The 13598-nt window shown below is 36.0% G+C and overlaps 1 protein-coding gene across 4 annotated transcripts in view; it reads right to left on the bottom strand.

Moving 5' to 3' along the window:
- Positions 1 to 13598, bottom strand: part of slc12a2 (solute carrier family 12 member 2) — an 83858-nt gene that overhangs the window by 5165 nt on the left and 65095 nt on the right. For 2 of the 4 annotated variants that reach the window (XM_087269223.1, NM_001002080.1), the window contains 6 exon segments: positions 9763 to 9810; positions 9285 to 9407; positions 3577 to 3688; positions 2898 to 2984; positions 1517 to 1652; positions 765 to 832 (listed from right to left, as the gene is read on the bottom strand). In XM_087269223.1, the coding sequence (XP_087125349.1) occupies positions 765 to 832; positions 1517 to 1652; positions 2898 to 2984; positions 3577 to 3688; positions 9285 to 9407; positions 9763 to 9810 (574 nt within the window). 4 annotated transcript variants of the gene reach the window in all.

Raw genomic sequence — 13598 nt, 5'->3', positions numbered from 1 at the left:
CACACTCAGAAGAACCATAATATTAATATTAAATCATAAAAAAGGGGTAAACTATGTGCCCTTTTATGTTTCATTTATAAATAGTATGTCTGCTCCCCCTTACTTCCGTAATAAGTATTTGTATAGATGGAAGATTATGTAAAGGGATATATTGCTGCTATTATCATGAAGAACTGTGTAATTGTTTTTAGTTTCCCTTCCTAGATTCGTGAATTTAATTTGGGGAATTTGCTGTATAACATCTGTTGTGAATTGTGTCTCTTTGAAAAGTTTTTTTGGGATGGACTGTTAGTGATTTTACGGATGTCGGCCTGACTGGATAGCTTTACGTGGACAAAGGAAAGTTAAGACCTGTTTAAAGTAATTTAAGACCTACAGCACAATATTTTCAGAGAATTTAAGACTTTTTATATCCTAAAAGTTAAAGCTTTATTTTGATGGTCCATTTGAGTCTTAGAATACTGACTGCTTATAATATGTTGATACTGCTGCTAAACAGACATTTAACTGACTATAAAAAACCTGGCAAGAACATGTCAACTTATAATTTAATGAGAATTAGTTGAAATGTATATGCAGTGTAACTTCAATTCAACAAAAACAGACCATCTAAATAAAGTGTGACCGCTAAAAGTTTGTTTTTGAAATTTAAGACTTTTAAGACTCCCCTGGACACCCTGTTATTGTCTGCAGCTTACCTTCCTCCACCAATAGGTGGCAGCAGGTAACTTTTTATGAATCACAAAAGAACTTTTGTAACTTACATGACAATGAGGTTGGCTGTGCTTGAGTGCTCCTTCAACAGCTCATTCAGTCTGATCTGACGGTTACCCTAAAGAAACAAACAAATCCATTAGCAGGAAGACAGAGTATCGATTAAATACTCCAGACAAGCAGAAGACAGAGCATTTACCCTATTAAATCACAACTCTCTATTACAGGTTAGTTAGTCCACCCCAAAATTAAAAGAGCAGATTTTTTAAGGATCATTTTAAAAAGAAATATATTTTGTGGTGAAATGACAATATTTAATAAATAACAAAATGTTCATTTTGTGGTGAACTGCTGTAACTAAGAATATTAGTCCTGTTCTTTGAATTTAACTATCTCAGAAATTATTTTTACAGCTTAATAGAGTCATTACATCAACCACAGTTTAAAGATTTATAAATATGTCTTCTGTCAGGAGGAAGTGTGTTGTTCTAGTTCTGCTGCCTATGCCCGGAACGGTCTTATCTACTAAAATTTGCACAATCACGTGTGTGGTACCACATGTTTATTTTTGCTCTCTGTTGACTCATTAACATTCATGTTATAGTATTTTCTTATGAGCTATCATGACTTCTCAGTTTCAGCAAAACATTACAAGAGAATAATTATTAATTACTATTTTACTTTGCAATACATATAAATAAAGTCATAATTTCTTTCCACGTGAGTGATGAGGAAAAATTAATCTCTGCTTGATCAATCGGTTTGTTATTGTTTTTTTTCGACTGCTGGTAAACATTTAGACCTTGGCTTTGTAGAGCTCCAGCTCATTGTCTGTGATCCTCCAGGGTTCCTCGCTTTTCAGCTTCTCAGCAGCTTCCTGCTCCATGTCATCTTCTCTCAGTTTATATGGCTCGATCATTTCAGCAAACTCTGTCAAACTGAATACAAAAGCAAAAAGGTTGGCATTAGTAAAAGCTGAAGTGGAACTTATGTTCTAAAACAAATATGCTAATTAATGCAAAAGGAAACCCCTGAAAGTGAAGCAACTGATTTCAAAAGAACTAAATAATTCAATTAATTGATTTATTTTTTTACTGCTTACTAATGTCTGTTGACGCTTATTTGACAGATGGCTTTGACACAGCTAACAGTAACAACAGCTGATGGTTACCATTATTAAAATCACAGTTTTTTTTCTATTTTGAAATTGATGGAAACCACAGCTGCTTTTACACCATCATTTTACACCGAATGGATCTTTTTACTTAACTCTTACAATCTATGCTGATCCAGTCCACAGTAGTGTTGATAACAGAATTCTTTGGAATGTATTAGTCCTTGTCTTGGTAATGTAAATGTCAAATTTAAATCACGATTTAAAGGATGACCAGAGATTTTGGTTTTTGTAACTCCTTTTTCCCTGATATTTACTTTGTGGAATAACAAAAAATGTTTTATATTAATAATAAAAGCAGTCAGTAAAAAATGTAATGTACACACAATCTATCAGCCCACTACAACTTATTGTGGTCGGTAGGGTGATGGTAGAATGGTTTGTAATGGTGTGGTGACATTCCAGGCTCACCTAGAAAATCAACTGGAATCATAGAACAGTTCGGAACGATAGCGGAAAAGCTACTTTTGATGCTCGCTTTAGGAGTTCTTGTGTGTGTAATTGCTAGTATAAGGGCTTTTATCTGATCCATGCACATAACAGTCATCGCCCAGCCACAGTTCAAATTGAATTCAGCAGTATCAGTAAAGAATTCTGTAAAAAATGCTTCACTGACGGGATTTGTTTTTTCTTTTAGATAATTTATCCACACCTTCACTGTGCAATTCATCTTAATAAATGTATAATTTCTTCACAATTATACAATGATGAAAAATAAATCTGTTCTTTATCAATCAATTTGTTGTTGTTTTTTACTGCAGGCATGTCTAACTAAACACAGCAGAATAAGTAAAGAATCTTGTAAAAAAAATAATATTTAAAATGTTTCACTGAAAGACACATTTTTGCTTTTTAAATAATAAAACAAAAATCAAAAGATGACAAAAAAGTCCACAATATCACTCAATGAGAAAAAAGCAAACAGTTAAGACCTTTTGAAGAAAAATTCACAAGATTTTATGAAAAAAAAAAAAAACATGTTTTATGATAAGCATTGTGTAGATCATACCCCTCAGACTTTGGCTTTGTGTTGATGTCACCAAGGACTGTGATGTCAGAGAAATCGATCCTGAACTTGCTGAGCAAGGTGGCCATGCTAAGGACAGAACAACAAAATCTCATTACATATTTATTGGGCAATAATAAATAATTCACACAATATTTGCCACTGCTTCCTCACAGCTCAGAATGTTCTTCAAATGATCCTGAAAGGTTACATGCGGGAGGGGAGTGAGGATGAGTGAGGATAGAATGTTTTCTGATCCTTGCCAATTGACTAAAACTGAATCTGCATCACTGTTATGATACACTGCAGTGAATCCATGAAAAATAAATCTACACACGCACGCACACACACAGATACACTGTACAGGTGAACACCTCTCACAGTTTCTATGAAGACCCTGCTGCTGGAACACGTCTAATTATAGCTAACAAAGGCCCTGGCAGCAGCTGCAGGAGACAATGGGAAGCATTTGTCTCTTACACACAATACCTCCATGTGCATTCAGAGAAATAGAGTGTGCGCCATGTTGGGAGCGCTTTATGTAGAAAGAAACATGGCATACTAATATTATCCCGAGTCCAGCTTTCACTAGCCTGCCTCATCTGAACTCCACTGAACTAGAACAGACTCTGATATGATCATGAAAGTATATGTATAGCATTAGAGAAGCTTTAGAACTCACGCTCTGCGGTCATGGTCTATTCTGTTGATCTTCCCACCGATGAACACGCGGATCTTACAGTCCTTCCATTTCTTCTTGTTGGCGATAAGATAGGGGATCAGTAGAGTCAGACCTGACACGGATAAAGAACATGAAATTAATACTAGACTAGACTTGTTCTAGTAGTAGAAACTTGAAACAAACTATGCACGTACATCTGACCTAAAACCTGTCTGTGTTTCTGTGTGAATGAAATGCTGCAGAACCACTTCACTGCTGTCAAAACTGTCTTTACCATGTTGAACTGGATATAAATGGTTAATGGGAGATTTCATCAAAAAAACTGAACTTTACTCACCCTCAAGTGATTTTTTTTCTGTTCAAACAGAAGAACCTGTAGCCACTGACATACATTGTAGAAAGCAACAATAATAGGGAAGTCATTGGCTACCGGTTTCCATCTTTAAAATAGCAACATTTATGAATACCTTTTTTTGTGTGCATCAGAAAAAGTGTAGGCTGAATAAATGATGACAGAATTGTCAATTTTGAGTGAACCATCCTTTTTAATAGCCACGGAAGACAAGACCATGAGCAAACACTAGTTTGTAAAACAGAAAGCTCTCCTCCTTGCCTTCAGAGCATTTAATGCAACTCCTTGTCATTTCAAAAGCACTTCTCATTTCTACACCAGAACACCACTGCATTGAGCTTTCCTGTTAGCCCATCAATTCCTAGCGGCACTTTTAAGTCTTTGGTAATTAGCCCAAAATAGCACAAGGCATGCCAAGACGCTCCACTGGCTGCCAGTCTCCTTATATCAAGACATTGACATTTACTTATTTGTAAGTCACTTTGAATGAAAGTGTTTGCTAAATGAGGAACACCACAAGCGAAAGTGCTAGAAATGGAGAAGTTCTACTAATACAAAGGTTCAGAACAGAACAAGCTGGAACAGAGAGGGATTGAGGAAGTGAAACCTGCAGGACAGTGTCCCTCTAGCAAAAGGTCTCTGAATGACCCTAGCATAGAAAATGCTTTGTTTTCTCCAGCAGGAATCAGTTAAATAATGATGACAGATTTACTAAATATGTGCTTTTTTTCATTAAAATATCCAAAATACACTAGAAAAGTGTTGTATATTTTGCTAATTTTCATTTATGTACTAACATAATCCCACAAGTCGTTTCGAAGAACTTCATTATGCAGAGAAATAAGCTATTTTAACAAGTGACACTGACCATATCCTGTGTAGTCATGTGAATGACATTTGACACCCTTAAATACTGGTTCGGTTTTAAAGGGGTGGTGCACTTTGATATCATATTTTAAACTTTAGTTGGTGTGTAATGTAGCTGTTTGAACATAAACAACATCTCTGAATGTAAAAAGTTCTAAGTTCAATGCAAAGGGAGACCTTGGTTTTTACAGAGTTAGCTTAGCAAAGCCTACAATGATTGAATTTTGGGGACTACAAAAAATAATCGATCCGCGAATCGCAGCACATTATGACGATGACTCTGAGAGAGTCTCTGGAGGGCGGGCCTTTCAGAGGAACTAGGAAATACATCAGTCGTTTTCATGTTAGCCGAGTAGCTGTGTATAATCAAAGTAAGATATATGAAAAAATAACATGATTTCCTTAAAGTGAAACATGAACACACATTGCTTTGCTGCTTTTTCATGTGATCATGACTGGAATAACTAAATTTGGTCGACTGTGACACAACAAAAACTCTGCTGCTTTCGTGCTGTGGTGCTAGTCCCTCATCTCATTGCTTCAGTGATCTTGTTTGACTTCAACACTTTCAGCCTTATGCTGCTTTATACTAACATGATACGTTCTAAATACCTTTACTCTTACAGAAATCACGTTCATGGATGCACTAGAGTAGAATGTAGTAAAGTCAATAACTCCCATGATTCCATAATCATTCATGAATATTCACTCCATAGCGACAAAACTTAGGCCTCGTTTAAACTAACACATTTTAGTTTAAAAAAAATGCATAAGTTTTGTTACGGTTAGGCCATCCGTCCACACTACGCCAGAGTTTTCGAGCGCCGAAAAAGGAGCGTTTTGGAAACGCTGAAGAGGCCGTTTTCATCCTAAAACGCTGCTGCTCTGTCTCAGTGTCGATGGGGGAAAACGGAGACATCTGAAAACGGAGGCGGGCCTGCCGACATTCGCCTCTCTGATTGGGGCTTTTACTCAATATTAAGTAGCCTACACACAGTTAAAGTTCTGCATCCTCTCCTTGTAAGTTCAGACTTCGCAAGTTTGATATGGAAAACCGACTCCCGAGAACATGTCAGGTAAATCTTCAAAGGGAACAGTGTACTTTATAACCTTATTCACATCATCCTGGCTACATTGTTTCACTTTCTTAACAATAAAATAAAAACATGATATAAAGGAACTGCTATTTTCAGTTTGATATTAACAACTTAACAGACAGCAGAAACGTTGAGGCGTTGTGCTGCATATACGAGCGTCATCTTCACTGTATGCTTATTCATAAAAAAACGAAGCCTATAATATTACTGCCTCCTTTTGCTGAATATTAGTTTTAATAATCAATAATGGCCATTATAAAGGTATAAAGTAAATAAGTTCATACAATATAGGAAATAAAGGCAAGCAATCAGCCAATATACAGAATGTACATGGTTTCATTAACTATTAACTTATCTTTGCATTCAGACAAAACCCATTTTCTGAGAACAAGTTATAGATTCAAAAGACCAAAGTCGGGGAATAGGTTGTTAGATATCGACAACAAGATGAATTAACTATCCCGTTTAGCAAATATGGTGAGATTAGATCCAGTGGGAGATCCTTGATGAACACCCTCATCTGGGTAGATGGGCTGCAGCGCATGCCAGAGAGTGTGTGTGTGGTCACGTGATGTGCGTTTTCCGCGTTTTGGTGTAGACGGAGAGCTGTTCAGAAACGCTGGGTGAAACGCTAGTGTGGACATGGATCATTTTCATTTTAAGGCTAGAACGCACTAGTGTAAACGGGGCCTTAAAAACTGTGCCTTTCAAGACATTGTGGCTCAGGTGATTCTGTGCAAAAGTGTCAGTCTTCACACCTACTGTGCTCTTACATTTGGAATTATTTCATGTAATGCAGTAAATGGACACATTTTAATATACTGAGGTTTTATATGACTAAGCTAGTATAACAATTCTTGCTTTTAAGAAGAGCTTTTGGATATATACTGCACAATCAAACTGATTGCCAAGTTGCTTCATCACAAAAGATAATCATTTGCAAGTGCTTTTAAGTCTTGCCAATTTAAATGTTCAGGTAATTATAAACCGGTTGAGTTAAATGAGACAGGTTATAATGCGTTTAACTGTCTTTTTTGAAGAGTATTCACATAAACAGCCTATTATATCTGATGTGACAGTGAAGGCTGTGAGAAAAAGCAAAAGTCACTGTACAAGATTTGTGGATTCTTCTTGTTGGCTTAGTCCCTTTATTAATTCGGGGTCGCCTCAGCGTAATAAGACTTGTGGATTTGGTCTTAATATACCCGTGTTATTAATAAACTGTTATTGAAGGTGCAGTAGGTGATTGTCTTCAGAAAAAATTTTTGTTGTGCTGGTTGAAAGTCTGATCACATTCTTATAGTAATGATTAAAGTAAATGATCTAAATGTATTTATTTGTATTTTTATATTCTGGGTAAAGCATAAGACAAAAAAAAGTTTATCCATTTAAAACTGGTTGGGCCAACAATTCCTATAATTCTGATAAATAGCCAAAACTGTCTGTCAAAAATACATGCTGAATCAAAACGCATGGAGGAAGGACGACACCATGACTTTATTTTAGACAGGTAATGTTATGTTTTGACGCAAAGCTGATGTAGATTTTAAAATTTATGAATGGGTTAAATACACGGAAGAGTTGTTCAGCTACTGAAATCTTCTGCCGAAAGATTGATGTGACTATCTTCAATTTTAAAGATAAATTTTACAGCATCAATAATGTAGATTTTTAATTAGTTTAACATCAAAACATAACTAAATTGCATTATTCCACCTAGCCTGCTTTACTGAAGAAGTTTTATAATCACATTGGTTCATTTTTGACCAGCGATCCATGCATGCATGAAATATTCCACATTATGACAAATTTTGCTTGCTACACTACTGAAAACGTGCTAGATAGTTTGTCGTTCTGAATTGTAGCATCTAAAAAATAAATGTAAAATAATAATATTAATAAAAAAAATGTTGAAAAAGTTTTCTAACTGACGAATAACATGATCTAGTGCGCTGTCATGTTTAATTTGTCATTTCAGGAGGCGTAGCTTTGGACTACAAGGGAGGGACTGTGTTTCAAAAATATTATTCTAACAGATAACATTTTTGCAGATCAGCTACTGCACCTTTAAAGTTAGTCAAGCAACAACAACAAAAAACCTAAGAAAAATCACTCACTTGTTGCTTTAATATGAATCTTCAATTAGGGATGCTCATTTCGATTAATTTTGCCAACCGACAACTGCCGCTCGTTAACCGAATATTAAAGCCTCTGCTTCCATTTAATTGAAGAATGAAAAGAAACACAACTAACAGAACACGCTTTTTCTGCTCAAACTTTTTATTAACAGCAAAAATGCGAGGCATAAAGGTCGCCGCAAAAGGATCATGGCCATAAGAAAACTTTTCAAAAGATATGTAGCCAAACTTTAGAAATATATATGTATGGCGACACATATGGCGACACAGTGGCGCAGTGGACAGCAAGGAGGTTGCTGGTTCGAGCCTCGGCTGGGTCAGTTGGCATTTCTGTGTGGAGTTTGCATGTTTTCCTTATGTTCACGTGGGTTTCCTCTGGGTGCTCCGGTTTCCCCCACAAATCCAAAGACATGGTATAGGTGAATTGGGTAAGCTAAAAATTGTTTCCCAGAAATGGGTTGCAGCTAGAAGGGCACCCGCTGCGTAAAACATATGCTGGATAAGTTGGGGGTTCATTCCGCTGTGGCGACCCCAGATTAATAAAGGGACTAAGCCGAAAAGAAAATGAACGAATGAATATTTTTTAATTGTTTAACTGATACCATTAATCAGGTAAAAACGCACCCTTTCGGTTAATAGTTAATCGGTTTTTTATAAGCATTCCTATCCTCAATCAAAACAGTATTTACACATTTTTTAAAGCATTTTCTCTGTTCAATCTTTTTTATTCTAATTTTATTACAGTTTATTTGTCTTGAATAATACCTTGACAATGTTTGATTTAATTAGGCCTTCACTGAGCAGAGTTGTGCTATTAGATTGTGTGATGTTGAAATTGCCACTGAAAAAGGTTGAAATGTCATTTGCATATAAAATTTTGATATCGAAACTTAATTCCAGAAAATCAGAACTAGAGCATGATAACTCTGTTTGTAGGGATTTTGGTCATATCTCAGTAAGATTATGTTTTCAAATCCCCCCATGCTTGTTGGATTTTATGAATTGTTTTTTAATTGCAAAGACTTTTCTTAGCACTGAGAAAACAACAATTGCTCAGGTCAAAAAATTCAACCATTTTTAAAAACCGAGGTAACTTTAAAAAAAATTCAGGTAACCACTTTACCTCACCTGCTTTTGTTTTCTCTCCATCAACATTTGTCTTTTCGTCACATTTGTAAAAACGAAATAAATCCTTTCAACATAAAAATCAAACAATGTGATTACAGTGCATAACTGCAAATGTTTTAAACGTACCCCCGTCATCAAAGAGCCACCACACATCCACTGTCCCCTTCCCCTGTTTCTGCTGAAACTGTTGACTGGCATCCAACAACCTCTGATCAGCTACATTTAGAGGAACTGTCGGGCTCTTTTTATCTGAAATGACATATAAATACACTCAGACTCCAGATAAAGAGACACAGAAGTCATTTTAATATTATCATCAGATAAATTCATAAGCAGACAGAACAAAGGAAAGATGCTGAAGCAGAATCTTCAGAGGGAAAGAGAAAAGCAGCCCTGCAGGAAGACACAGAGTATTAGATAACAGACAGGAAGTGACATCGTCAGAGCTGAAACGCACACTAGCACATGTAGATGTGAAGGTCAGATAATCGAACCAGCAGAAAACACTCAAGAAAGCAGCATGTCCTAAAAATGTCATGAAGAAAAAGTGCATGCAGGTCTGAGACAGATGGAGCGAAGAATGAAAATGAAAGAAACGTCCTGCCTTTCTTCAACAGCGGCTGAGTGTGGGCTTTGCCATCATCATCCTCATCTGGATAACATTTTGAAAAACACACAAGAGGGTTAAAGTCCGCAAATGCTGCAATGGGAAACATATGCGTCAGTCAAACACAATGAGACATTTGTTCTTCTGCTGCAGTTTATTAGATGAGTGTGAAGCTGGTCACCTGCTGAGGAAACCTCAGGAACGCCATCATCACCAACACATCCAGTAAAACACACAGATGACATCAAACATTTATCCACATGCCACCAGTATGACTTGACAGGTAACCAAAAAGGCCCATGCTGTTTTCTGTTCAAAAGTAGCTTTCAAACTTTAAGTGCAACCCACAGTGCGCACACACACACACGCACACACACACACGCACACAAACACAACTGAAGTCCTCCTAAATTAAGCACCTTGAGACTATCTAAAAAATAGTAAGGTATTCTGAAAATGTAAAGTTTTACAAATTGGAATACTGAATTTTAGAACATCACTGTAGGGGTGTTCGGTTCTAGGTTTTTTAGAGTCGACTTCGATTCTCGACTCCAAATTTGGGAGTCGGTGGAATAGATTCTAGGATTAACTCCATTTACATTCACTTACAATATTGCAAGGATTAAACGTGCTGTATCATATCGCCCTTTATACATGCACACAGTTCTTCTCTGGTAGGACAAATGCAGCCGTTTAAATAATCTGTTTAAATAATCTCAAAATAAAATAGTTATCAGCCTATACCTTTTTTACAGCATATTTTAATTGTCTAGTTTAGATAATTCAGAAAATTATTGCAATATTGGAGACAGAAAGTTAAAACATCAATTTATTATTGAAATATTTATGACAAGATGTGTAGCAGTTCATTAACAAATAAAATAAAATAAAAAAAATCCCAATTGAGCCAGAACAACGTTTAATTAAATTAATATAATTTAATAAAAATTATATTAATAAAAATTTATATAATTTAACATAACTTAATAAAAAGATTAAATAGCTGCCTAAATATCTTCTTAATATAAATGTTTTATACTTGAATACAGAGTACCGAGTGAATGAAATAATCTGGAGTAGTGGACGGTCTGCGGTTGTTAATTTGGGTATTTTTTAAAGACAACAGCCGCATTAACCAATCAATAAACAATATAGCTAGATTTTCAATTCGATTTAGTGACCAATTAAATATTAAACACCCTGCATGAAATGTTTAACTTAAAAATTTCATAACAAATCTAAAATAATAAATGAAAGCAGTGTATGGACTGTGCCTCAAATCATAACATATTGCTCTCGCCATAGGAAATGTGATTTTTTAAAGTTTACTTTTAAATAGACTATTACTTTACTTTTGAATATCACTTAGTTTTGTGCAATTTGTTTATTGTAATTATACAAGCTTGTGTTAATGGGAGAAGTCAGACCTGTTGCCTTGGCTATGTTTTGATTTAAAAATCCTCTTTTTGAAACAAATTTCATTTGGTATTAATTGTATCTTAATTTAATGTGTGTAATTTGTAGTTATCTAGAAAATTACCAAGAATAATAGCCTAAATATTAGACATGAAAGTGCATCCAGGGCTTAAAAAAAACAAAAATGTGTGCATTTAATCAAAATTGTCAAACAATGTTTTAAAAACTCAACTTTGTTTTAGAAATTCTCCAGACAAAAAGTTTAAGAGATGGCAAATGCAATCTTCTAACATCCTTAAACCTCAACAAGAAATCTGTACATCTAAAGAGGGCTCATTTTAAACATTCTGGCAGTTCTCATCATTTTTTCACATTTTTTCTCATCTGCTTGCCTCCCGCAGCTATATTTGTTTTTTATGGTTATTTTCTCAGCCTTCGGAGAGCACTACGATGTCAGTTAGTGCTGAGAGGGTTGATACTTCAGACCTCTGAGTAATTTATCATAGATAGACTACAAACACAACACGCCGTGCAAGCACTCGCTCTGTTCTCAGCCTAGACCCTTCAGAGAACATGCTGTTGTTTGTCGTGTTGTGTTGGCCAGATAGTTCAGAAAACACATGGAGTGTGGATGACATGGGATGTGAAATGTTTTCTGATGAGAACTGGCCCCAAAGGGACATGCTGGATCAGAAGGTCCCCATATGACTTCCTCTGAGCAACTACTGCAGAAGAGGAACATTTCACAGAACTCCTGGGAAATAAATTCATCTGTGTCTTTATTTCAGCTTGAATATTAACACGCACAAACACACACGGACACTTGTATATATGGTTTTTCGAGGACTCTATATAGGTGTAATGTATGATATACTGTCCCACTCTTAAGCCAAAGTCTCACAAGAAACATGTGACAATTTTTTTTTAAATGTCTATGTCAAAAGACATGATTTTAGGCATTTTACAATTATAAGGACACAAAGTACATCTTCGTAAACCACCTTGGAGTACAACTATGTCATATCCATGTCATTATACAATTTTGTGTCCTCGTAAACCACATAAACACTTTTCACACCAATTTCCACACAATCTGTGGAAAACAACTGTACTTCAATACAAGATAGGGTTCTTTCATCTTTTCCAAAGCTACATTTAAGCATTTTTTAAGCATATTTATTTTATTCGAATTACATATTTAAAATCATATAGATACTTTATGACATTATATTAGATGATACTTGTTTTAGTATTGTAATGTATAGTATTCTAAGGGCGCTTTCACACTTGGTTCAATTGCCTGGACCGTACCCAAGTTCGAATGTCTCCCCCTGCCACCTACTCGGTTGGTTTGTGTTCACACTGTCTTTTTTCCTTCTGAACCCCGGTACATTTGCGTCATCGAGCTGCTGTTTTGTTTACGGCTGTTGCTAGGTGACGGTCACGAAAGCAAGCGCCGAAATGGAAAGAGTTCCGCACATCGCGGTCATTCGGCTTTAACTGAAGCTTTTGGTTTTGGACATACAGAAAGCGACTCGCGTTCATCTGCCGCAAAAAGGTTATAAACATTCAGAACATCACACACTATCTGCAGAAGCTGTTTTTAGAGGAGACAAGCAGACATCACTGTGTATCACTGTGTTTGCCCTGGCTCAGTCCTGCGCGTGTCACCAAGGTAGGAAACACACACAAACACAAAGGAACGTTATGAAAATGATAGTTTGTTGTACAGTTGGCGGTTCACTTGCGTGATTTGGTGTGATTGCATTCACATCAGAAGTTAACCATACCAGAGTTCGCATGAACCGTACCCCAGACCACCACTTTTATGCGGACTCGGGTACGGTTCACGGGTGCACACCAGAGTTCAGAAGACTTGTTTACACTAGCTAAACGTACCGTACACTGACATTAAACGAACCCGGGTGCGGACCAAAAGTGTTAGTGTGAAAGCACCCTAAATCGCAATTTAGTCTAAAGTATGCCCAAAGCCAAGCATAGAATTAGTCACTGACTCTTCTAAATGCCATTTACTCACATTATATTTACTTTAACACCATGTATTGTTCACTAATGAAGTGGTAATCTTAATCCATTCGGTCTTCTCCCACTTAATCAAAAGGCACAGATAAAAAAAGACAGCAATATCATGCTTATAGGCACATTAATAAATATATATTTAGACCATTTTAAGAATTACCTATTTAGTAAATCAGACTTTTATAAAAGCAAAACATTTAAATCTTTAAGCTGTTTCAAGCACTCTATTCCAAAAACGAAGCTTTTTCCAAATCTTAAAAACATTACACAAAAAATAAATAAATAAACCAAGCATTTTGAAACATTTCAAGCACCCGTACAAAGCCTGACAAGACCTTCTTTAGAACTTAACAAGAGCAAAATAAGATGTAAAAGTG

This window comes from Danio rerio, chromosome 10 (genome assembly GCF_052040795.2).
Source record: "Danio rerio strain M-AB ecotype USA chromosome 10, GRCz13ab, whole genome shotgun sequence".
Lineage (NCBI taxonomy): Eukaryota > Metazoa > Chordata > Actinopteri > Cypriniformes > Danionidae > Danio > Danio rerio.
The sequence above is the reverse complement of the archived record's forward strand: the minus strand, read 5'-3'. Positions and strand labels throughout refer to the sequence as shown.